Raw genomic sequence first — 24,353 nt, forward strand, 5'->3', positions numbered from 1 at the left:
GTAGTATTCCATTGGGACACCTGGATTTTAAAGTGGGCACTTGCCCCCTGGGGTGGGCTCTTGGCCTGTGCAAGTAGCCTTTGTGTGAGATTATTTCTCCATGTCACCTCACTGCAGAGGAGGCCACACACATGGGAGGACAGACATAACAGTCCTGCAGCGCCATGTCAGTGTCCACATGTCAGATGGACCCTCTGCAGGGAGCCCAGAAGGCCACAGGGACATAAGGCCCAGCCCCTTTGGCCAAGAGGAGTGGCCTTCCATGTCGAGCGGGACCCCCCCGGGCCCAGAGTCCCCCACCAGCCGCTGAGTCCCGTGGAGCCCAGACTCAAGGACCAGAGCACAGAGAAGTCACAAGCTGACCCTTCCAGGCCAGGGACGGGCCTTTCTTACCAGATGAGCTCTTCGTGAAAGTTTGTTACACTCACATTCCAAGCTAAGACATCTGGGCAGGGAAGCATTAGTGCAAGAACAGCACAGAGGCCCTGCACCACACCTGGGACTACTTAAGACTATGACCATTTTTAGTTTTCTTTTTAATTAGGAGAATTAGTCACTTACATAAATAGAGTTGTTGATACATGTGTAAAATTTCTCAACTTTCTGCAAACACTCCCCTCCCACCCCACCCCTCAACCCAGATCCTCCTCCACCATAAGGCATCAGGACCTGAAAATCCTTGTCCTGAGGCCTTTACTTTGGTGCGACACGCCAAACCCAGTCCATGTCCTGCTTTGGGCTTCCCCTTCTGTTCTTAGTTCTCCACGTCCGCCCATGAGTTTGACCCATTTCCTCTATGAGGAGGGAAGGGTTTTGAGGGAGCACCAGGGGACTGGTGTGTGGGGAGCCACATGTGCCCTCAAGGTTGCTATTGGCATGACCACAGAGTCTTTGTTCACAGACTGGCCTTGCTTAAAAGTGAAGTTCCTGCTTCTTTACACCTTAGAGTCTTTATTCACAGACAAGATAAGTTCCTGTCTCCCAATTCCACCTCCCCATGAATCACCCAGGACCTTCCAGATAACGGCTGATCACCATGACAACACACCACTTCAATCAACAGCCCCCAGCTGCTAACTCCCCCCTTGCCCCGCCTTAAAAACGGCACCTTTGGTGCTAATAAACAGACTTGATCAGAATCTTGACTTGTCTCATTTCTCTTGTCCCCTCATTTCTCTTGTCCCCTTCCCTCTCCCTTCTTTCCTCGTCCTCACTCCCTCTCCTAGGTTAACCCATGTTGAAGGTCCCGCGGGATGGGACAGTGGTGGGAAGAATTTTAAGGGCTCGTCAGAAAAGAAGCCCCATCTGGATCAGTTGGCTCCATGTGGGGGATAAATTAGGCCAAGAGAACTCAGGGAGACGCCGCCCTCTCCGTGGACCTCGCGTGACGACCTGCAGGCCATCTCCCCCTCCGTCTCTGTGTCTGCACACTCCCTCCCTCACCTCTTTGGAGTCAAATTTGAAATAGTTTGCACAGCTGACCCCGAATCTTTCATGAACGAACCAACAGTCCCCGGAAGGGGGGCTGACCTAAAGGTGGGGCCTCCCTCTCAGATCCAGGGTCAACCCTCGTGCAGCATACTCATGAGGCGCCCAGATAGCACGTGTCTTTCTCTTAACAACTGTCCTCACCTTGAACACCATTTTATTTCATACACCCACACACGCCCCCAAGAAAGAGGAGGGAACTGGTGCCAGAGAGTCCTCAGCAGCCAGTGCAGGGGCACGGGGCACGTTGCCTCTCCCCCACCAGCTTCCGGCCACAAACAGGTCGGCTAAATAGCTCACTTGGGTAGTGTGCTGCTCGCCATGTGTGCGGCCCAGGTTCAAGCCCAGCCCCACCACAGTGGAAGCTCCGGGGCTGTGGTTTCTTTCACTTTCACGCACTTTCCCCCTCTCTGCCTTCTCTGACTAGCTAAGAAACGACACAGAGGGGAGTTGGGCGGTGGCGCAGTGGGTTAAGTGCATGTGGCACAAAGCACAGGGACCGGCATAAGGATCCCGGTTTGAACCCCGGCTCCCCACCTGCAGGGGAGTCGCTTCACAGGCGGTGAAGCAGGTCTGCAGGTGTCTGTCTTTCTCTCCCCTTCTCTGTCTTCCCCTCCTCTCTCCATTTCTCTCTGTCCTATCCAACAACAACAACAATAAAACAACAAGGGCAACAAAAGGGAATCAATAAATAAAATAAATATTTAAAAAAATTTTTTAAAAAAGAAAGAACCGACACAGAGAAATAAACAGACGAACAGATCACATTCCCATATGCCTCATCCAAGACAAAAAGCCAGGGTGCCACACAGCCTTTCTGGCACTGGGGCACCTGTTCTTGGTGGAGTGTCTACATGTCTGACGCTTGTGATAACTTTTTTTTCTTTTTCTTTTTCTTTTTTTTTTTTTACTAGGGCACGGCTCAGCTCCGGCTGGGGAGGGAGGGAGGGCGGCGGTGAGCCAGGGACTTCGGAGCCTCAGGTCTGAGATTCTCTCTGCATAACCGTTATGCTGTCTACCACTTCCCTGAGGCTTGTGATGAACTTTAAACAATACCCCCCCACACACCAAACAATAATCCTAGTATTTAGGGAGGAACCTGTCGCTTAAAGGTTGAGGAGGTGGGCAGGTGGTGGTGCACCTGGGTAAGTACTCCCATTACAGTGTGGAAAGACCCAGGTTCAAGTCCCTGGTCCCCTACCTGCAGTGGGAAAGTTTCACGAGTGGTGAAGCAAGGCTGCAGGTGTCTCTCTGTCTCCCTCTTTATCTCTCCCACCCCTCTCAATTTCTCTGTCTTTATCTAATAGTAAATAAATACATATTTAAAAAAAAAAAAGAATGTCAGCGTCAATTCAGAGTAAGAGCAGGCCACGAAGAACCAGGCCACTTCAGTCCAAGCCAGATGCCACCTCGGATCTGTGACAGCTCGCGTGGTGGCGCAAGCAGGTGGCCCTTGTGTGAAATGAGGCCGGAAAGTCTGCAATGTGGTAGGGTGGTGCTGATGGCAGTGGCTTTGGTGATGGTGAAGGTGATGGTGGTGATAGTGGTGGTGGTGAGGACAGTGGCGGTGACGACGGTGGTGATGATGATGGTGGTGATAGTGGTGGTGAGGACAGTGGCGGTGACGACAGTGGTGATGGTGGTGATGGTGATGGTGAAGGTGATGGTGGTGACAGTGGTGGTGGTGAGGACAGTGGCGGTGACAACAGTGATGGTGATGGTGGTGACAGTGGTGGTGGTGAGGACAGTGGCGGTGACGATGGTGGTAATGGTGGTGGTGATGGTGAAGGTGGTGACAGTGGTGGTGGTGAGGACAGTGGCAGTGACAACGGTGGTGATAGTGATGGTGAAGGTGATGGTGGTGACAGTGGTGGTGGTGAGGACAGTGGCGGTGATGACAGTGATGGTGATGGTGGTGACAGTGATGGTGGTGAGGACAGTGGCGGTGACGACGGTGATGGTGGTGATGGTGATGGTGAAGGTGATGGTGGTGCCAGTGGTGGTGGTGAGGACAGTGGCAGTGACGACGGTGGTGATGGTGGTGACAATGGTGGTGGTGAGGACAGTGGCGGTGACAACGGTGATGATGGTGATGGTGATGGTGAAGGTGATGGTGGTGACAGTGGTGGTGGTGAGGACAGTGGCAGTGACAATGGTGGTGATGGTGATGGTGGTGCCAGTGGTGGTGGTGAGGACAGTGGTGGTGATGACGGTGGTGATGGTGATGGTGAAGATGATGGTGGTGATGGTGGTGGTGAGGACAGTGGCGGTGACAACGGTGATGATGGTGATGGTGAAGGTGATGGTGGTGACAGTGGTGGTGGTGAGGACAGTGGCAGTGATAATGGTGGTGATAGTGATGGTGGTGCCAGTGGTGGTGGTGAGGACAGTGGCGGTGACGACCATGGTGATGGTGATGGTGGTGACAGTGGTGGTGGAGAGGACAGTGGCGGTGACGATGGTGGTGATGGTGGTGGTGAAGGTGATGGTGGTGACAGTGGTGGTGGTGAGGACAGTGGCGGTGACGACGGTGGTGATGGTGGTGGTGACAATAGCAACAGTGATGGTAGCAGTAGTGGTCTGGTAATGACCATGATGAATCCTAAAATCCATTTCTATTCTCAAGGCATGAAAATCATGTGGGAGACTCCTTCCAAAAGCGCTTCATCTTAATTAAAGAGTTTGGGGTAGCGGCCCAGCAGTCACACAGCCAGGTGAGTGCACACTTTGCCATGTGAAAGAACCCTGCAAGGAGGAAGCCTCCGGAGCAAGCAGTGAAGCAGAGCTGCAGTAGTCTCTCTCCCTCTCTGTCTCCTCCTCCCCTCTCAATTTCTCTCTGTCCTAGCAAGTAAAAAAGAGGGGACCAGGTGGTAGTGAAGCGGGTTAAGTGCACATGGTGCAAAGCGCGGGGACCGGCATAAGGATCCAGGTTTGAGGCCCCCCCCCGCTCCCCACCTGCAGGGGAGTCACTTCACAGGCGGTGAAGCAGGTCTGCAGGTGTCTGTCTTTCTCTCCCCCTCTCTGTCTTCCCCTCCTCTCTCCATTTCTCTCTGTCCTATCCAACAACGACAGCAATAACGACAACAACAGTGATAAACACAAGGGCAATAAAAGGGAAAATAAATGGCCTCCAAGAGCAGTGGATTTGTAGTGCAGGCACCAGGCCCCAGTAATAACCCTGGAGGCAAAAAACAAACAATAAGAAAAAATAAATAAAAGGAAAGAAAAAGATGGCCACCAGGATAGGTGGATTCGTAATGCCGGCGGCACCAAGCCCCAGCAAGAATCCTGGCGGCAATAAAAATGAACAAAAGAGTTTGGGGTTCAGAGAGTTCAGTCGTGGGGTTTGAGGCAAGTGCCTTCTCCAGAGTCCAGCGTGTTCACTGCCTGCCTGCAAGGGCAGAGATCCAGCCACTCCTGGTAAAAAGAAGACAGTGTGGGAGCTGAGGGACAGTCCTGTAGGGGTTCTAAGTCTCCACAAACCAGACCTCATTCAGTCCCCTGAGAACTCAGGGCGGAGTGTTAGCTGCTGGTCTTGCTTTGCAAGGAGAGCCCTGGGGGGAGGTCCCCACACTCATGCAGACAGCTGGGAGCCCGGCCAGGCAGCCCCAAACTGCCTGTATGTCTGCTTAGATAATTCACAAAACACTCATGAATGCATGGAGGGGGAGGAGAGGAGGAGAGAAGGGGGAGAGAGAGGGCGGGGGAGGAAGAAAGAAAGGAGAGAATGGGAGAGAGGGAAAGAGAGAAAAGGGAAGACAGAAGGGAGAGAGGGAGGGGAAGAGGGAGAGAGAGAAGGGAGTGGGAGGGAGGGGGGGAGGCAGATCGGAGAGAAAGGATGGGGAGGCAGAGAGAGTTGGGAGAGAGAGAGAGAGAGAGAGAGAGAGAGAGAGAGAGAGAGATCCACTCTAAACTGAAACTGTCCACAAACGATGACTCCCTGGAATGGAGCCCAAATCTTCCTCTGGAAGCCTGACAGCAACGACAGTCTCCGCCACCGTCCCTGGCACAGACACAGGGGCGCACAGGGCCCCCACCCACCCCCCAGCCCCGCAGGCAGACCTAGCTGGTCTCTGGGGAAGTTATCCATGAATGTCTTGAATTCCTGTCTTTATGTATGGTTTCACTCCTAAATAAATGGCAGATGTGATTTGCCCATTGAGTTGAATCACAAGGCTCAAGGTGCTGGAGGCCAAGCCACAGAGAGCTTTACAGAGAGAGAGAGAGAGAGAGAGAGAGAGAGAGAGAGGACAGTGTGACTGGACCAAAAGCTGGACCCAGGATGAGGGGAGCACCCCTTCCCAGGACTCCGGGGCCTTACTGCTCACAGCGGGATGAGGACTGGGATGAGGACGGGCAATAGAAAGGAAGGTGCTGAGATCCTTCCCTTTTACTGAAAGGATTTAAGTCCCAAGCACCCCGCTTCCCAGAAGCAGGCCGGCCATGACTCTGCAGACTGTGCTGGGAGTCTCGCCTGGAAACCAGACCCCAGGGTGCATAGGGGTGTGAGTGACCTTTGCTCAGCCATGGGGCCGACCTCCATGCCCAGCACAGGACAAGTGAGGACACTTGAGCCGGATTCTTGCTGGTGGCCTCTGGAGACCTCACAGCAGGGAGAGGACAGGTGATGGTGTGCGGGAGGCCCGTGCACCTAGACCACAGCCCAGGCTGTCACTTCACAGCACAGACAGCTAGTTCAGCAAGCGTCAGGCTCAACTCGGTTCCTCAGAGCTGAGCACTGCACTGGCCTCTCTGCTCAGAAAAATAAACAAATCTTTAATTTAAAACAAATTATCTCATGACGCTGGGAGGCTCATAAAGGCAACTATTTGCTTTAATCAAGGAGTCCCAGAGGCACATAATTCCTTTGAGTATGATAAAGGCCTTTATTTTTTGTCTCATAGAAAGGCTAAAATTGAGCACTCCCCAAATTCCTAAATGACACAAGACTCTAAGTTGACTACTGGAATAACAGAATTCTACTGAATGTTGTCTAATTCTCTAGATATTTTTAAAAGATCACGGGCTACATAAATCATGATAAAAGAAAGTCTCGCGTGTGCTCCAAGCGGCAGCGGAACACTTCCGCAGTCTGAGTCCGTGATGCGAGCTTACAAGATGCGTCATGTGGAACCAATCTCCTATTGTTTGGAATCTCCTCAAAATTTCACCATTAAACATGGAGCCTTAGAGGTGGATTCCATGCAAAAAAAAAAAATCAAAATCAAAATATTTAAAAGGAGCCTTCTGGATGCCACAAGGTGGAAGTAGAAAGGTTATTGTGGCGTTAACCAGCCCTGGTCTCTGAGCTCCAGGTCACCACTATCTGCCCCTGTTGGGGACCCAGTGATTCATGACACCTGGTTACTTATATGTGACCTATTTGCTGACAACTGTGTATTAGAACGAGACACGTCGGAACTTCTGTACTTTCTCTGTGGTTCTGTCCCCAGCCTCCAGAGATGTTTAGCTAATATCAGCATAAACACAGACACTGGGTCAACAGGCCCATCAAGCTCAAAGACACTTCACCAGATACCCCTGAACTATATCTACATCCTTGGGGTGAGGCCAGGAGTTGCTGAGGAAACACAGAATCCGGTCTACTGACTAGAAGTGGAGCTAACAAGCCTGACGTAGAGACATCTACATACTAGGAGAAAGATCATCCCATCCTCGTATGTGCCCTTAAGAGGTTTATACTTGGGGGTTGGGCGGTGGTGCAGTGGGTTAAGCGCACGTGGCGCAAAGGGCAGGGACCGGCGTAAAGATCCTGGTTCGGGCCCCCGGCTCCCCACCTGCAGGGGAGTCGCTTCACAGGCGATGAAGCAGGTCTGCAGGTGTCTGTCTTTCTCTCCCCTCTCTGTCTTCCCCTCCTCTCTCCATTTCTCTCTGTCCTGTCCAACAATGAATGACATCAACAACAACAATAATAACCACAAGGCTACAACAACAAAAGGGCAATGAAAAGGAGAAAAAATGGCCTCCAGGAGCAGTGGATTCATGGTGCAGGCATCAAGCCCCAGCAATAACCCTGGAAGCAAAAAAAAAAAAAAAAAAATTTATACTTGACAAAGCCTAGTGCACACATGCCCAAAAAACAGAGGAAGGTAGCAGCCAAGATGGGCACTGTGTGTGCCTGCCACTCCAGACCTTTTTTCTCTCACCACCAGTGGTGTATTTAAGGAATTCATTCTTCCTAATCTGGGGTTCATCGCGGAAACCCCAGGTCCCATCATGCCCCGGCCACCCACTCAGAGAAGCCGCCATCAGAGGACCCTGCTCTCTGTCCTCACCCCCTTCTCCCTCCAGCCCTGTCTGTACCAGCCTGGCTCTGTGTGTCCAACCCTGTCCTCCAAAGGCTGGGCTGTCGGCCTGGAGCTCAGGGAAGCTGAGCCGAGCACTGCAGGGATGGGGACCTACTGGCCACAAGCATCCAGGACAGACTTGGCCACTCTCCCTGCCTCCCCCACAGCTGCAGATGCTCCCCCGCTGCTTGCTCAGGGACTGGACACCAGGACACCTGCTCTTCCTGTCCTTTTGTCAGGGTGCTGGGGTGGCCATGTCGCCTGAGAAGCCCGAGACATCAGTCGTTGCCAACAAGTTTCCCAAGAAGCCAGACAGGCCGGGAGGGGAGCTACGGGGCTCTGCCTGGCCTGGAGCTGGCCTTTCCTGGCAGCTCTGGGGAGCCCTGTGGGCTTGTTCCAAGCACACATCCCTCCAGCCCCAGGGACCCTGGCTGCTTGGCACGCCTGTGACAGAAACTAAGTTGGGAGAGAAGCAAGTGTTCATTGCACCTGCTGTTCTGACGCCATGTCCTCACTGACCCCCCACTTCCAGAGTCCCAAGAGGACCCCCACCCAGAGCCACAGGGAGCCAAATGGGCAGGAGGGACAGTACTACTGGGGGGGGGCGCACCGGGAGGGGAGCATCGTAGCTCCAGGTGACTCCCTTCTGGGAGGACCAGCTTCCTTCAGGGGTTGCCCTGGGGCTGGGGCAGCAGAGGTCCCTGCCCCCTCCTTTGGGGCCGGGAGTCATTTCTGCTGATGTTTCAAGAGGTGGCCCAGAACTGTCACCTGGAGTCAGCTCCAGATGTTGCCACTGAGGCAAGCAAGAGTTAACTTCTAAACAGAAAATCAAGGGCGGCCCCCTTCCCCTCCTCCCAGCACACATGGGGCTTCCTCCTGCTGTCACCCAGGGGCCTTGGTCAGTGGCCTGAGAATCTGCCCCTTCTACCCAGGAGTCTGATGACCACCCAGACAAGGTGTCCTCTCTGCACACACAGAAGAGACTGTCCCCTGTGCAGCTAGCGGCGGTGAGTGACTATGGGAAGGTGGCCATTGTATAAAGGGCAGCGCCATGGCGTCCGGGGCCCCATCTCCTGCCAGGGGCCAGCCCTGGCAGGTCTCAGAGGTCCCTGAAAGAGGAGAGGTGTTGGCACTGAATGAGGAAGAATGAGATGAGTGAGTTGATGCTGAATCAAGCTCAAGCAGACATCTCTGTCACACGCAAGCAGAAATTTATTTTTATAGTCTCATAAGGCTTAGATCATTGAAACAAAAATCACCAAGGCTTTGGTCACTAATACATAAATCACTGAGGCTTTGATCATTCAAACAAAAATCACCAAGTAAAAACAGCACAGGTAGGGACACCTCCTGCTTTGTGGAACATTCACATTCCAGGGGCACTTTTCTCCCTAGAGATGACATCTGTGTCTTTTGTTATTCCCGTACCTGTGTGCTAGGCAGATGTCCTGTTGATTCAGATGAATATTCTGTGTGTTTATGCCACCCTCCTGTCCCTGTGCATCAGAAGCCGTAGTTCATAGAAAGGTCAAGCAAACTGAACAGCCCATTTTTCATAAAATCTGTTCCATTGTTTGATGAAGGAGTTTGTTTTGTTTCTGAGAAGGCACCAAGGTGGTGCTGACCTGGTCAGCCTCTCCATGAAGTTCAGCTCTCTAGCTGGAATCCATCTTCTGTGTGTGCTCACTGTGTGACCTAGGCTCTCGTGTACTCTTCCTGCATGAGGAAGTGGGAGCATAGTGGTGGGCGGTAGATTAAAGGCCCATTGTATCTAGGCGGGTACCATAACTTTCCATGTATTAATTATGCCATGTAAGGTGGCCCCTCCACTGTGGGAAGCCCCAATCTTTCTCTATATTTTAGGGGGAACACTAAAGGAAGTGGTGTAGATAAAGGGGGAAACGATTCTTCCTCTAGGAGCCTCCTGAAAAATTCTGCATTGCTGACATTGCTTGCTCCATTATGATCAGTCTTACAGAGGGCAGTGCAGGTTTTGTCCTTACTTTTGTGATTAGTCAGGCTCCGAGCCTGGCCACAGGTAAAGAGTATTAAGACCACTAAGCGCTTAATCCCAAGTCCTACACATGGCAAAAGACGAGATGGTTTCAGTTTGGCCTGGAGAGTCCAGCCGTGCTGAATTTCCTGCGAAGCAGATCGCATGGCGGTGCCTGCGCCAATCACCTGGGTCTGCCAGCAAAATAGACACGGCTTCCTGCATCAGAGCCTTGGGGAGGGGTCCCATCTCTCTGTCTTGAACCCCATAACACCATGAGAAAGGTTCAGCTGGGTGGCATGTTGTTGTATGTACCTGCATGTCAAAGAATGTGTCGAACTCTGGTGGTTATTTTTGGGTGAGTGAGGACACAGAGCTCTGGTGGTGGGTACAATGTGGAACTGGACCCTGTAATGGATCTTGTAAACTGCTATACATCATAAATATATCAAATTTTAAAGAAGAAAAAGAAATTGCCAGAGAGAAAAATGGATACAACTTTTTATTTTTTGCCAAAACCCTGCTCAGCTCTGGCTGATAGTGATGCAGGGGATTGAACCTGGGACTTCAGAGCCTCAGGCAGGTGGAGTCTGTTTGCATAACCACTATGCTATCTTCCCCCAGCCTGCGTGTTGAATGTTGTCAAATGCTTATTCTGCATCTGCTGGAATGACCATGTGCTTTGAAACTTCCTTTTGTCCGTGAGGCGCACCGCACAAGCTGCCTTGCCTCTGGGAAGCCATCCTTGCACGCCTGGAGAAACCCCACGGGCCTGCTGTCCAAGGCTCTTCGCCCACGGTTGCGTTCAGTCTATGAGGTGGCACTAAGGATTCCGCATGTGCTCGTCAGAGATCTACAGCTCTCTATCTGTGGTCTTCTTTGCGTAAAGTTCTTGTCTGATTTTGAAATCAGAGGAATGTCGGCCTCATGAAATACATTTGTATGCAGTCCGTTCTCTTCAAATTTTTGGCAAGAGTTTGGGAAGGGGAAAGTCTTAGGTCTTCTTTGAATGATGAACAGAATTCCCTAATGACACCATCAGGTTGGGACTTTTGTGGGAGGGAGGAGGCATTTTTCATTATTGTTTCAGTGTCCTTGCTCATGATTAATCAGAGTTTTATTTCTTCTTAATTCCATCTTAGAAGGTGATATGATTCTAAAGAATTTAACTAGTTCTTCAGGATTGTCGAATTCTTTGGAATCCAATGTTGACCACAGTTGTCTCTGTGTTCCTGTGGTATGTCTTGTAACTGTACCTCACCTCCAGTTTTATTCACTGGGGTGTTCTCGCTTTATTCTTATGGATCTGGCTGAAGACTTCGTTTATCTTTACAAAGAAAAGTCTTTTCACCTCATTGATCTTTTGTATTGATCTGTTTATCCCATTCATTCATTCTCTTCTGGTTCACTGATTTCCACAGCTTTTTCTTCTTCTTTTTTTAAATCATTTCCTTACTTCTGCTGACTTTTTTGATCTTTCTCTAAGGAGTTGTTTTACATGTGTGATTTAATTGCTTGGGATTGTTCTTACTTCTCACAGACATTTATTGCCTTGTCTCCATTTCTCTGGCTCCACACCACAGACCTGGTAGCTGGTGGCCTTAGTTTCATTTTCCACAGGTGACCTTTATTTCTCCTTCGGTTTCCTCACTGACTCAGCAGGGAGATGTTTAGTCTTTACATAGCTGAGGTTTCTCCAGCTTTGTGGTTGAGCACCAACTTCATAGCTCTGTGATCAGGAAAGAGGTTTGATACGATTTCAATTCATAAATTCCCCAAGACACATTTTGCATCCTAACATATGGTCTGCCCTTGAAGACACTCCACGTGAGTGGAAGAAATGTGTGTTCTTTGGGAATTTCTGTATAGGATCTATTAAATCCATCTGCTCGAATGCGTCATTCAAGGCCACCATTTCCTTATTGGCTTTCAGTCTGGAAGAGCCTCTCACCAGTGAGTAAGGTGGCAGAGTCCTCCTGAGGTTGGTTGCTTTCAGTACCTCACCTGGGTCTCTGCATGTCTACTCTTGGTCTTGGCGGCCCTACATGGGTGCATGTGTGCTGGTGCACGTGGGCCTTCTTGCTGACTGAGTCTCTCGACTGTCACCTTCTCTTTGCTGAATGCATCTTATCTGTTGTCAGCCTGGCTGCCCTGACATACCAAATTCCACTTTCCTACAGTATTGTTTCCAGGCCTTTACTCTGAAGCAGTTTTTTTAATTGGAATTTTAGTGTTGGTTTGTTTTATTTTGGATAGAGATAAAGAGAAATTGACAGGGAAGGAGAGACAGAGGAGAGAGAAAGAGAGAGAGAGAGAGAGAGAGAGATGTAGGCAGCAATGATCCATGGCTCATAAAGGTACAAGTAGGGACCAGGGACTTGAACCTGGGTCCTTGTGCCTGGTGCACCAGTGCCCAACCACTGCCCCTCCAATATGGTCTTGAACCTGGGAACACAGACACTGCTGCACCACACCAGAACACATGTTCCCCAGGCACACGTTTCCCATGCTATTGGGGAAGAAAGTAAATGCTGCACAGGAAATGGGAGTGGTGACAGGTGTGGGTGTAGCTTAGAAAGGAAGTCCCCCCAGTATACCCCCTCACCTCCCCTCAGCCCCCCTGAGTGGAGTAGCTCCCGCTCCACCCGTCACCACCACCACCAGCCCTGGAGTTGGGTGATGCTGGGTACTCAGCACCAGGGAATGTCAGCGAGGCCCAGACTGCGCTTCTCAGACATCCTGTGGGAAGGATGTGCATTTGTTTCTGAACCTCGGGGAGCAGGAAACCCACTGGGCCAGTGCTGTTTGGGGGGCACGAGGCGGAAGGCACCCATGACTCTGAAGATTCCTGCACCTCAGCAGGCCACGCTGGTCCTCCAGCCCCCCAGGCTGGCAACTGCTGGTCATCTGGAATCATCTAGAAGCATCCAGACTCCTCGGGGCGGGGGAGACTGGAAAGGTTCAGTTCTGGGTCTGGATCTTAGGTTCCAGATCTCTGCTCTGGAAGCAGACTCATCAGCGTGCTGTCACCAAGCTCCCAGCTCCGGGATCCAGGCCCAGGGCTGCAGAGCCTAGCTAGCCCAATGGTGGGTCCCACACACACACCAGCCCGTCTACCTCTGTCTCCCTCCCTCACTTTCCTTCTCTCTTCATCTTTTGTTCACTCCTTGTCTTCACTCATTATCTCTGTTGTTTCTCCCTCCCATCTCTGTCTCTCTCTGTTGTCCTTACCCACAGCCATGACTCCACACCAGTTGACTTTATTGAACACTGTGCCATCTCTGTCTCTGTTGCCCTCACCCACAGCCATGACTCCACACCAGTTGACTTTATTGAACACTGTGCCATCTCTGTCTCTCTCTGTTGCCCTCACCCACAGCCATGACTCCACACCAGTTGACTTTATTGAACACTATGTTTTCACTTCACTGAACCCTTTGTGGAAGAGCTGGAGTCACATGCAGGCTCCTGGGGACAGTGGCTGTGGGCCACTGCGGGAGGGGACTCAGGAGCCTGCTGGGGGTCTCCACACTGCGTCGTGGGCTGTGTCCAGCCTGGGCCAGCTCCCCACAGTGGTCACTCGGCGACAAACAGCTGGAGGTTTCCATCCAAGGTGGCCGTGACGAGCTGTGAGGGGACAGGGGAGCATGTGTCACCACCTTCATCACAGGACAAGGACCCCGGTGTCCTCGAGCTGAGTGTCTCCACCACAGAAAGGGCAGAGAGGTGCCAGCACGTGGGCAGCACCCAGAGTCCCAAGAGAGCCCAGGACACAGCCCCGGGCAGGGGGCCAGTGGGTGGGGGGTGGAGAGGGGGATGGACTCCGGGCTTGGACAGAGGGACAAAGCCCAGGCCCAGACAGAGGGACAAAGCCCAGGCCCAGACAGAGGGATAGACAGACCCCAGGCCAAGACAGAGGGATGGACAGACCCCAGCCCGGGCAGACGGAGGGACAGATCTCTGGCCCTAGACTGCAAAAATGTGGAGAGATTTGCCTGTCCCCTTCCCCTCCGCCTCGTTCCCCCGCTGGTTTGTGGGTTCAGGAGAAGCAAGGTAGCCAGAATCCGCACCCCATCCTGGGCCCCATGGGGTGTTCTCTCCACAGACTAGTGGGGGTTCTCACGGCTTGTTTCTCACCACCAGGGGACAAGGTCTGGGATGGGGGGGCAGCAAGGGATTTCTTAGGACACACATGGCCTTCCCTCCTCAGACCAAGCAGAGACCTTCCACCCCTGCTGAACCCCCATCAGTGAAGACCTCTCTCTCACGCCCTCCTCTTTCCTCCATCTTATCTCCTCTCTCTCTTCCTCCTGTCTCTCCTCCCCCTCCTGTCTCTCCCTCCCTCCTGTCTCTCCTTCTCGCCTCTCTCCTCTTTCCCCTCTCTCCCAATCTCTTCCCCTCCTCTCTCTCCCTCCCTCCTGTCTCTCCTCTCTTTCCCCTCTCTCCCCGTCTCTTCCCCTCCTCTCTCTCCCTCCCTGTCTCTCCTTCTCGCCTCTCTCCTCTTTCCCCTCTCTCCCAGTCTCTTCCCCTCCCTCTCTCCCTCCCTCCCACATGGAGGTGGGGCTCAGGGGAGCATGGCAGAGGGGCAGCCTGGAGAGTCCAGCTCAAGTTGTCCCTCAGGCAGCCAGGGCCCAGGGCTCAGTCACGCCGACTCCCCTGCTGAGGGGCAGTGTTGTCCCCAGGCCATGAGATGGGAGGTCCTGTGCTGACCTCTCCTCCAGGGCACACACAATAAGGTCCCCCCCATCTCTGGCTGCGCCGCACCCCTCTTCATCTCCCCACATCTGCAGGACCACCCCCAGGTTCCCCCCAGCTCCTGTGCCTGATGGTGTAGGGGGCACTCACTCACTAGCCACTCACTGACCCATCAGCATGATGGGGCCCGCGGGCTTTCTCCTGGCCAGTGTGATTGATACTGACACAGTGCTGAGCGCACAGTGACAGGGCCGACAGGGGACTGAGTAGGTGCTGAACAGTACTGGTGGGGTACTGACACAGTACTGACAGCATACCAGGATGGTACTGACAGAGTACTGACAAATACTGGCAGCATACTGTAGTACTGACAGGGTGCTGACACAGTACTGGCAGGGTACTGATGGGGTACTAACAAGTACCCCAGTACAGTACAGACAGCATATTGGGAGGGCAATGACAGTTGGGTATTGGCATGGTACTGACAGGTTAGTGACACAGTACTGGTAGGGTACTGACAAGGTATTGACACAGTACTGACAGGACACTGACAGGTTAGTGACACAGTACTGGTGGGGTACTGACAAGGTACTGACACAGTACTGACAGGACACTGACAGGTTAGTGATACAGTATTGGTAGGGTACTGACACAGTACTGATAGGACACTGACAGGTTAGTGACACAGTACTGGTGGGGTACTGACACAGTACTGACAGAATTTCCCACAGGACAGGAGAGGCAGAGCCCTCAAAGGCAGCTCTGGGAGGCATCTGGGACACGGTACTGACATAGTACTGTTACTCGGTTGAGCACTCAGTATCTCACAGGGCTCCAGTGGGGTCACCGGGAACACAGGCCCCAGGTCAGCCTCGGCCCCACCAGGTGGCTGCTGTGTCACCCCGGGCAGGCGCCGCTGTCCTCCTTACAGGGACGGCAAGGATTTGGGGCCAGGTGGGCAGTGTCACCTCTCCAGGAACTGGAAGGGTGGAGTCGCCTGTGCAGGGAGTTAAGGGTGGAGTGTCACCTGTCCCGCTGAAGTGTCACCTGTTGGGACCTTCAAGCCTGGATCAGTTTGTCTGTTGAGCGCCCAGCCTAGAGCCTGGCTCCCTGGAAGCTCTCCAGAATCTATCACCCGTGGCAGCTGGTGACAGGGACAAGGCCGTATGGTTTTGACCCCTGGCTGGATGGCACCCGCTGGGGAACAGGTGAGCTCTGGAGGGAACTGGGGTCCTCACACAGAGGGGCTGGCGGCGCAGTCTGGCTTCATGCTGGAGCTGAGCCACTTCCCACAAGCCCCACAGGCATGTCTCTCTCTCTCTCTCACACACACACACACACACACACACACTCACACACACACACGAGAACAAGTGTCTGCCCTGGAGGTGACAGAAGTGACAAGAACAGAGAACACACGCATTAGATGTGGCACTGCCTTGCTGCCAGCCTCCCAAGGTCATCACGGAGCCCCGGTGACAGACACCGTCTCAAACTCCACACATGAAATGATTCTCAGATGACGGGCACTGCGCCCAGGCCCAAACTCCAGTCGTGACAAAAAAGGACGGTGGCAGTCCCGGGCGTGTCTGCCGTGGCGCACGCCAAGCGGTGTGTCTGAAGGGGGTTGAGGCTACTTGACTCAGTTCTAGGGGGACGGGGGTCCTGGGCTCTGCACCGCAGGTGGCTTTGGCAGAGTGGAAAGAGGGCCAGCAGGAAGGCTGTGGGAGTTGGCACCCACCGGGAGCTCGTTCAAGGCCTGGGGATATGAGCTGGGCCCCCAGACAGTGACAAAGTGTGGCCTCAGGGGGCAGCGGGGACTCTCCCGGTTCCTCCTAGAAGGAGTGAGAGAGGAAGCGTGAGGAAGTAGTGCCTTCTCTTGGGCTGTGGGTGGCCGGCACCCAGGCCACGTGACCAGAGGGGACAGACAGGGGCCAGGCACCAGCATCGGTTCGACGTCTCCTGTGACTGCTCTGTTGTGTTTTCCTGACTCTTTGGTCTCTGTGGAGACCATGTGTTTCTGATTCTCTTGTCCACATGCCAGAGCAAGTCACAAACAGCAGCAAATCCCCCGGCGCGTGAGCTCCAGGCTCCGGCGGGACATGGCCTTGGCTCGTGGAGGCCCAAGAACGAGGGAGGGGTCAGGCTGGGGGGCACCTGGGGCTGGAGGTCCCCAAGGGAGCCGAGGGAGGGCACCCCCCGCCAGTAAGTGAGGGGCCCGCCAGCCCACAGGGGTTCGCCTGAGGCTGTATAGACAGGACTGGACGCTGCGGTGCAGGTGGAGCCGGTTGGGTTGGGGAGCAGCTGGCAGTGGGGTGGTGTGTCCTTGAGTTCCCAGAGTCTGGACACTGCGCTGGCTTCCATTACAGAGAGAGACGGCGTGGGCGGGGACAGGGATGGGGTACAGGACAGAGGCAGCAGAGAGAGAGGCGGCTCCCCCCACACACACACACACACACACCCAAGAGTGTTTTCTGGAAGAGGCCGAGCAAACTCACTGCCTCTGACCGGTAGCCACCGTCCACACTGCTGGAGACCCAGCACGGGGTGACATTTAGCTGTGGCTTTGATTCTGGAGGATCCACGAGCCTGGGGGCAGCGGGCGGCGGAGGAACAGGCTCTGTCCCCAGCCCTGTCCCCTCGTCCTGGCCACAAAGACGCAGCTGTGAAGGTTTCCTGCCCAGAGACACCTCTGCTGGTGGCAAGTCTCTTTCTGGGACAGAGGCGTGACTGCCTGGGCTCACTGGGGTCTGAGGAGGGCTGTGTCTATCCCCACCTCCCCCCAGGGTTGGGGGGGACAGCCTCTTGCAGGCCCCACTGACCAGCCTCAGACCCTGTGGCCCAGGCCAGGCTCCCCGTCACCACCTTCACACGGCCGGGGCTGCTCCAGCCCACGCGTGGAGGCATTTTGCCGGCTTCCCCTGGCGTCCTGCTGATGCTGCGTCTGTGCTGGGCACAGTGCTAGGTGTGAGGCCTCAGTGCTGGGTGCTGTCCTGAGGGTAGACTGGGTGTGAAGGCCAGGTGTGAGAGCTGAGTGCTGGGTGCTTGGTGCTAGGTACAGAGTTGAGCACAGGGCTGGATGTGAGGGCTGAGTGCTGGGTGCTGGGTGCTGTCCAGGGTGTGATGCCTGATTGCCGGGTGCTGTCCGGAGTCCCCAAGTGAGGCAACAGAGCAGGTCCACAGTGAACCTGTGAGGTGGCGATACGTGTGGCCCGCTCTGGGCGCTTTCCAGGCAGTTATGAGCAGCTCTGTGTCTTCCTCGGAGCAGGGGGGCAGAGCTCTGGTGACTGTGACACTTTGCACCGTGTCACCGCTTTGATGACACTGAGTGTTGGTGGGACTCACATCACTGGCTGCTACTGAACCGGCCGGGACTCCCGGAGGAAAGCTCCCTGTGCTGAGGGCACTTCGAGGACAGCAGTGTCCCAGCAGGCCTTGGAGCTGTCACAGGACGGAGAGGAGCGTGCCCGCCACACGCAGGGGTCATTCCCTGCGGCCTGTCCCAGGTCCAAGCGCAAAGGCGAGCGGCACCCCTGCTTCCACGCCGAGTTGTGAGACACCCAGTCTGTGTCGCAATAAACTGCAGTGAGGTTAGCAGAGTGGCCCGTCGGCGTGGTGACAGTGGCCACATGGAGACCAGCCTTCGCTCGGCCTGCCCACGGCCCCTCCCTGGGGAAGCCAAATACCAAACATGGAGTTTTTTTTAGTCTTCAGCAGCTCACAGCCCGTTTTCATCTGTGGCCGAGAATAAAACGAAACAAGCAAACAGAACACTTTCTCCACAGGCAGATCACATGCAGGACCCCTGACGCTCGCAGAAGCACAGAGGGCTCTCTGAGGCCACGGCTCCGAGCTCCGCCTCAGCCGCTAACGGTGTGGACTCCAACGTGGGAAACCCTGACTGCTCTCACCCCCCTCAGCACTTGGTGGTCTAGACGGCATGGGCGTGGGGTTTGCCTGTCTTTGTTTTTAAGGAGGATAGGTTTGCTGAACCCTCACGGGCTACCTTTTCAGAAGCAAATTTAGACTTTCTTTAAGTTGCCACTAGGATTAGTGCTGGGGCTAAGTGCCAGCGCTACAAATCCACTGCTCACAGTGGCCATTTTTGCCTGTTTTTTTTTTTTTCTTTCTTTCTAACTATTTTATTAGAAAGGACAGAAAGAAATTGAGGGGAGGTGGTCTGGGAGGTGGCTCAGGGGATAAGGCATTGAACTCTCAAGCATGAAGTCCCAAGTTCAACCTCCAGCAGCACATGTACCAGAGTGATGTCTGGCTCTTTTTCACTCCTCCTAGCTTTCTCATTAGTAAATTAAACCTTTAAAAAGAAAGAAAGAAACTGAGGGAGGAAGAGATAGACAGTCACCTACAAACCTGCTCTGCCACTCATGAAGCTTCCTTCCCTGCAGGTGGGGAGCAGGGGCTCGAACTCAGATCCCTGCACTCGGTAATATGTGAGCTTAACTGGGTGCGCTACCACCTGCCCCTCCCCCATTTTACTGCCACCAGGATTATTGCTAGGGTCTGGTGCCAGCACTACAAATCCATTGCTCCTGGCAGCCATTTTTTTTCCCTTTCTATTTTATTTGACAGAGAAATTGAGAGGATAGGGGAAAATAGAAATGGAGGGAGGGGGAGAGATGCAGACCTGGTTCACCACTTGTGACGCTTCTCCCCTGCAAGTGGGGTGCAGTGACTTGAATCTGGGTCCTCATGCATGGTGATGGGTGTGCTTAACCAGGTGAGCCGCTGCCCTGCCCGCCCCCTCAAAACGGGTTTCATTCCTATTTTCAATGTGATGAGTCTACAGAATAGAGTTTCCAATGGAGGGAATGGGGACACAGAACTCTGGTGGGGAGAACAGTGTGGAATTATACCCCTGTTATCTCATAATTTTGTAAATCAATATTAAATCACTAATAAAATAAAAAGAAATAAAGAAAAAGAAAGAAGTCTGTATTCTGAGAAAGAAATCATAATGGTTTGACATTTTTAATATTCTTGCCTACCACAAAGGAAAACAAAGACATGCATTTATGCTGAGAGCTACAGAGACAACACGTGTTAGAATTCACCATCTTTCCTTAGCAGAGAAATAGAACGTCACTTCTCTGACAAAAAGCAACTTTGACAAGACTTGATGATCTGAAAACCTACAGCAAGCTCAAGTGCAGTGGTGACATGGAAAACTCGAGGCGTCACCTCGATGGCCATGAGTGTCACCCCAGAGCGTTCAGGCTGGGTGGGGGGAAAGTCTAAAGAAAGATTTTGTTAAAGAAGAAATAAAGGGAGTCGGGCAGTAGCGCAGCGGGTTAAGTTCACGTGGCGCAAAGCGCAAGGACAGGCGTAAGGATCCCGGTTTGAGCCCCCGACTCCCCACCTGCAGGGGAGTCGCTTCACAGGTGGTGAAGCAGGTCTGCAGGTGTCTTTCTCTCTCCCCCTCTCTGTCTTCCCCTCCTCCCTCCATTTCTCTCTGTCCTACCCAACAACGACGACGACATCAAGAACAACAATAATAACTACAATAAAACAAGGGCAACAAAAGGAAAAATAAATATTAAAAAAAACTTTTAAAAGAAGAAATAAAACTGTCAACACTCACAGATTCAGTGTGAGAAGAAAGGAAAGTCTTTTTTGTCAACAGATTATGTGAGTACGTAGACTAGAGTCACTAATTTATTTTAGAATAGAGAGTTTAGCAGGATGGCTGAAGAGGAGGTGAACACAGAGAAAGCGTGTGTGCTTGTACATACGGACAAAAATGCACGTCGTAAACTTGTAAGAAGCCCCATTTTCAACAGCATCTGAAATACCAGGAATCTACAAGAAAGGTAAGCCAAGGGTTGTGAGTCATTCCATGTGAAAACTGCATACGTCACTGAGAGGCGACCCGAGCACACAGAGCAGAGTGTGAGTGGCACAGATGAGACCCCTGCTGCCACGGGGCCTTCGAGAGTGATCTGTGGGTTCAAGGCAGTGCCAGCCAGGTCCCTGCAGGTGCAGCCTGTGGGTTCAGCGGAGAAACTCGCCATGAATGGGAGCGTTTGCCAAGATAGCCGGGAGAGCAAGGCAAGAGGCGAGCGTGCAGAATCACTCGAGGGGAGGGGGAAGGAGAGACAGAGACAGCGGACAAAACGCACAGAGAAGCAGAGACAGAGAGGCAGGCGGGAGACTGAAGCCTCTGCTCCCAGCAACAGACGGAGGAGGCCATTGTCTCAGCAAATGCTTGAGAACAAGTTACCCCAAACAAAATCCTACTTTCATTCCCTCCTGGCAAAATGACCTGCGAGCGGACTGGCAGAACAGTCACAGCCCCCGCCCCAGCACGGCTGGCAGAGACACACAAGCAGCAAGTGCCGACAACACACGTCGCTTATGCAGGTTAAAGTCTCCTGACAAAGGGATGTGAACCTGGAAAGCACCAGAGGAAGTCAGGCGCTGTTTCCCTTAGCAAAGAGAAGAGGAAAGAAAGGAGAGACATTCGAAAGTTGTAATTGGCGCAGGGGTGACTTAGAAAGGGAGCAAAGTGTGGTGGGAGGTGTGTATGACACAGCAAATCCTAACAAAGGGATTTTTCAAAGTGAACCCAATTGCCAAATAATGTAATTATAGCAATAACTATCTATTGTCTTCTTAACCCCTAAGACAGCGGGCACCTCCTGCTTCCACTATAGAGCCTGTATTTCCCCCAGTCCTGGAACCTCTGGGGTGGGGTTCACTTTCCTGCATGCTTCTCTCAATTCATACCAAATGATATTGCATCCGTGGATCCCAACCTAATCAACGCAACGAGTGCCAGCTCAGCATGCTTCACTTCAGACGTCAGGCATGAAATATCAACCCTTCACTCTCATTACTCGGGTGAGACCTTTCCTTTCATAGGATTCTCTAATTCCATTCCAGGAGGCTCACTTCCTAACAAAGTCCCAAAACCTAGATATAGACCAGGTCCGGCAAGATAGAGCATATGTTCACATGTATCCATAAATTAGGGCAAAATATATACCTGAAAGCAAAAGTACACAATAGTCTGTAGTGAGTCAGTATCAAGTTCCTAATGAAATAGTGTCTACTTAGACTTAGAGACCCTCCTCACCGACTTCCTATTACAGTTCTCTCACTCACTCCAAAGCTAACCTCATCAAAGCAAGGACTGCAAAAGCTGAATAAGGGTAAGAGACTGGCAGACTTTAACGATGACTCTTTAGTCACTATCAAGCCATTCCACCAGCTGGGGCCCTAATCTGGGAGTCCTGAGATTCCCAAACAGACTTGATGGGTCGAGAACTCGAATAAATCCCTCTCTCCATTGTTACTGGTCATTTCTATCAGGAACAACACAATAGACCCCTTTGTGGCCCCCCCATAGGACCTGGCCCTCAATTTGGATCAACAACAGTAGAGAATGTTCCATCCTCTGAAGGGAGGCTGGACAACATACTCTATGCTACACCTGAGGAAGATGGGTCCTGATATTGGGGCAGCTTGGAATGTTCTTACTCATGACCACAGAATGTGAGCTCAGATCTACAGGGATGCAGAGGTCACATAGGCTCCTAAGCTGAATATGGGCCCCAGATCAGATCACATCAATGAGGTTTACAGTCAACAATATTTATACCCCTTTCCCATATTAGGGAGCTACTCTCTTCCCTGATCCAGCTTTCTGGTCCTTTTCCAGCCATGACATCATCTCCCCAGACAATAACTTGGATCCACTTGCATATCAGATTTCAGGCTCAGGGGAAAAAAGAAAAGGGGGGGAAAAAAACCTAGTATAGCCACAGGCCCTTTGGAATATAACTAAAATATAAACTAGCTATTTACAAAATGGAGGACCCCCAACACTTCATCTGCACTTTTCCAGCCTTTAGGTCCATGATTGTTCAACAATTTGTTTGGCTTTGTATGTTAACTCTTTCAGCCATCAGGTTCCAAATGCCAGCAGGATGCAACCAGACTTTCCTGGACAGGCAACCCCACCAGTGTGTCCTGGAGCTCCGCTTCCCCAGAGCCCTTCCCCACTATGGAAAGAGAGAGGCAGGCTGGGAGTATGGATCCACCTGTCAACACCCATGTTCAGCGGGGAAGCAATGACAGAAGGCAGACCTTCCACCTATTGGGGGAGGGGATGGAATAGAGCTCTGGGGGTGGGAATTGTGTGGAGTTGTACCCCTCTTATCCTATGGTTTAGTCAGTGTTTCCTTCTTATAAATAAAAACTTTAAAAACAGAAGAAGAAAGGGAATAAAGGCAGGAATGTAGAAAAAATGGGCAAAAAAAAAAAAAAAGGATGAAGAAGGGATGATCTCACTCACAGGCAGAAGTTGAAAAAGAGGACCAGAAGAGAAAACACACAGCAGAACTGGGACTGGAGCTGGTGCACTACACCAAAGTCAAAGACTCCGGGGTCGGGGGAGGGTTCAGGTCCCGGAACAGGATGGTAGAGGAGGACCTAGTGGGGGCTGAATTGTTTTGTGGGAAACTGGAAAATGTCGTGCATGTACAAGCTACTGTGTTTTACTGTCAACTATAAACCATTAATCTCCTAATAAATAAATTCAGATATAAAGTCAACCCATATCTGTGACCTTGGGAGAACCACTTTCCAGTGGTTCTCCAGTGGTTTCCAGTGGAGGGAACGGGGACACAGAACTCTGGTGGTGGGAACGGTGTGGAGTTATACCTATCATCACGTGCAAGGATCCAGGTTCAAGCCCTCACTCCCCAACTGCACCCCAATAGGTGATGAAGCAGGGCTACAGGTGTCTCTCAAGAGTCTCTCTTCCTCTCTATCCCCTACTTCCCTCTCAATTTCTATCTGTCCTATCAAATAAAAATAGAAATTAAAAGGAAAAAATGGCCATGGATTTTCAGTGCTGGCGTTAAGTCCCAGTGCTAACTCTGATGGCAATATAATTAATCTCGTATAATACAACACAGCATAATTAGCACGTAATAGGTAATTTCCCCAGAAGAGCTATGTGATGTCTCCAGGAGACGTGGGTTGGGTCGGATCGGATCTAGAGGCCCCAGAGCAAAGCTCATGGTGGGCCTGAGTCGTCTGTCCCATCCGGGCATCTTCAATCCTTAGGACTCACAGCGAAAAGGAAGAAGCAGGGAGACTGGTGTCAGTGAGGACGGTTCCTCGATCTCTTCACAGAGCTCCCGGGTAGAGAGGAGACATCTTAGCAGAACCACAGCCCTGTCTCCCTCCGGCCCCCGCAGGTGCCCTGGGGTAGGTGCCTGTGACCAAGTGCTCTCCACAGAGCTGGGACGTGTCAGCCACAAGCAGCCCCAGCAGCGAGGCCGTGTCAGAGCAGTTCTGTGACAGAGCCGGGCAAACCTCCTCTGCCCCCGGGTCTTGTTTCCCCACATGTGAGCGCCTACAGTGGTGTGTCCGTCCGACACCACTCACCTGGGCGGTGGGGGGACAGTGGGAGACCGGGGACAGCGGAGGCGTTCCCTTCTCCTTTCATTTGCACTGCGGTCTTCTTTCTTGCAACGTGGCCTGCCTTCCCGAACAGCGTGCCGTTTCTGTAAAGGGCAGGAAGCCCTTCATCGAAGGCGGCACCTCTGAAGTGAGAAGGCGGCTCCTGGCAGGCAGCCTCTGCATCTCTGCTTTCCCCTGAGGTGACAGGTTCTCCTCCAAATCCACCAGGACTGGAAGCAGGCTCCTTGATGTGGCCAAACCAAACTCCCTGAGGCAAAGCTGCCAGGGCACTTCCTGGCCCCCCCCCCTCCTCCTCCTCGTCCCTCAGTAAGCAAACAGGAGAGGGCCTCAGGGAAAGCTCGCTAGGCAGACCTGCCACACAGAATCCCTGCTGGACCCCTGCAGGCCCCACTCGGCCAGGTCCCCGGGGCTACTGTGAG

General features: G+C 52.6%; 1 protein-coding gene across 2 annotated transcripts in view; it reads right to left on the bottom strand.

Moving 5' to 3' along the window:
* Nucleotides 1–13,175: 13,175 nt before the first annotated feature.
* The window catches only part of WDR27 (WD repeat domain 27), a 54,563-nt gene continuing 43,385 nt past the window's right edge, over nucleotides 13,176–24,353 (bottom strand). For both annotated transcript variants that reach the window (XM_060205185.1, XM_060205184.1), the window contains one exon: nucleotides 13,176–13,416. In XM_060205185.1, coding sequence (XP_060061168.1) covers nucleotides 13,366–13,416 — 51 coding nt within the window. In that variant the 3' untranslated portion in view covers nucleotides 13,176–13,365. The remainder of the gene's footprint in view (nucleotides 13,417–24,353) is intronic.

Source organism: Erinaceus europaeus, chromosome 13 (assembly GCF_950295315.1).
Source record: "Erinaceus europaeus chromosome 13, mEriEur2.1, whole genome shotgun sequence".
Classification (NCBI taxonomy): Eukaryota; Metazoa; Chordata; class Mammalia; order Eulipotyphla; family Erinaceidae; genus Erinaceus; species Erinaceus europaeus.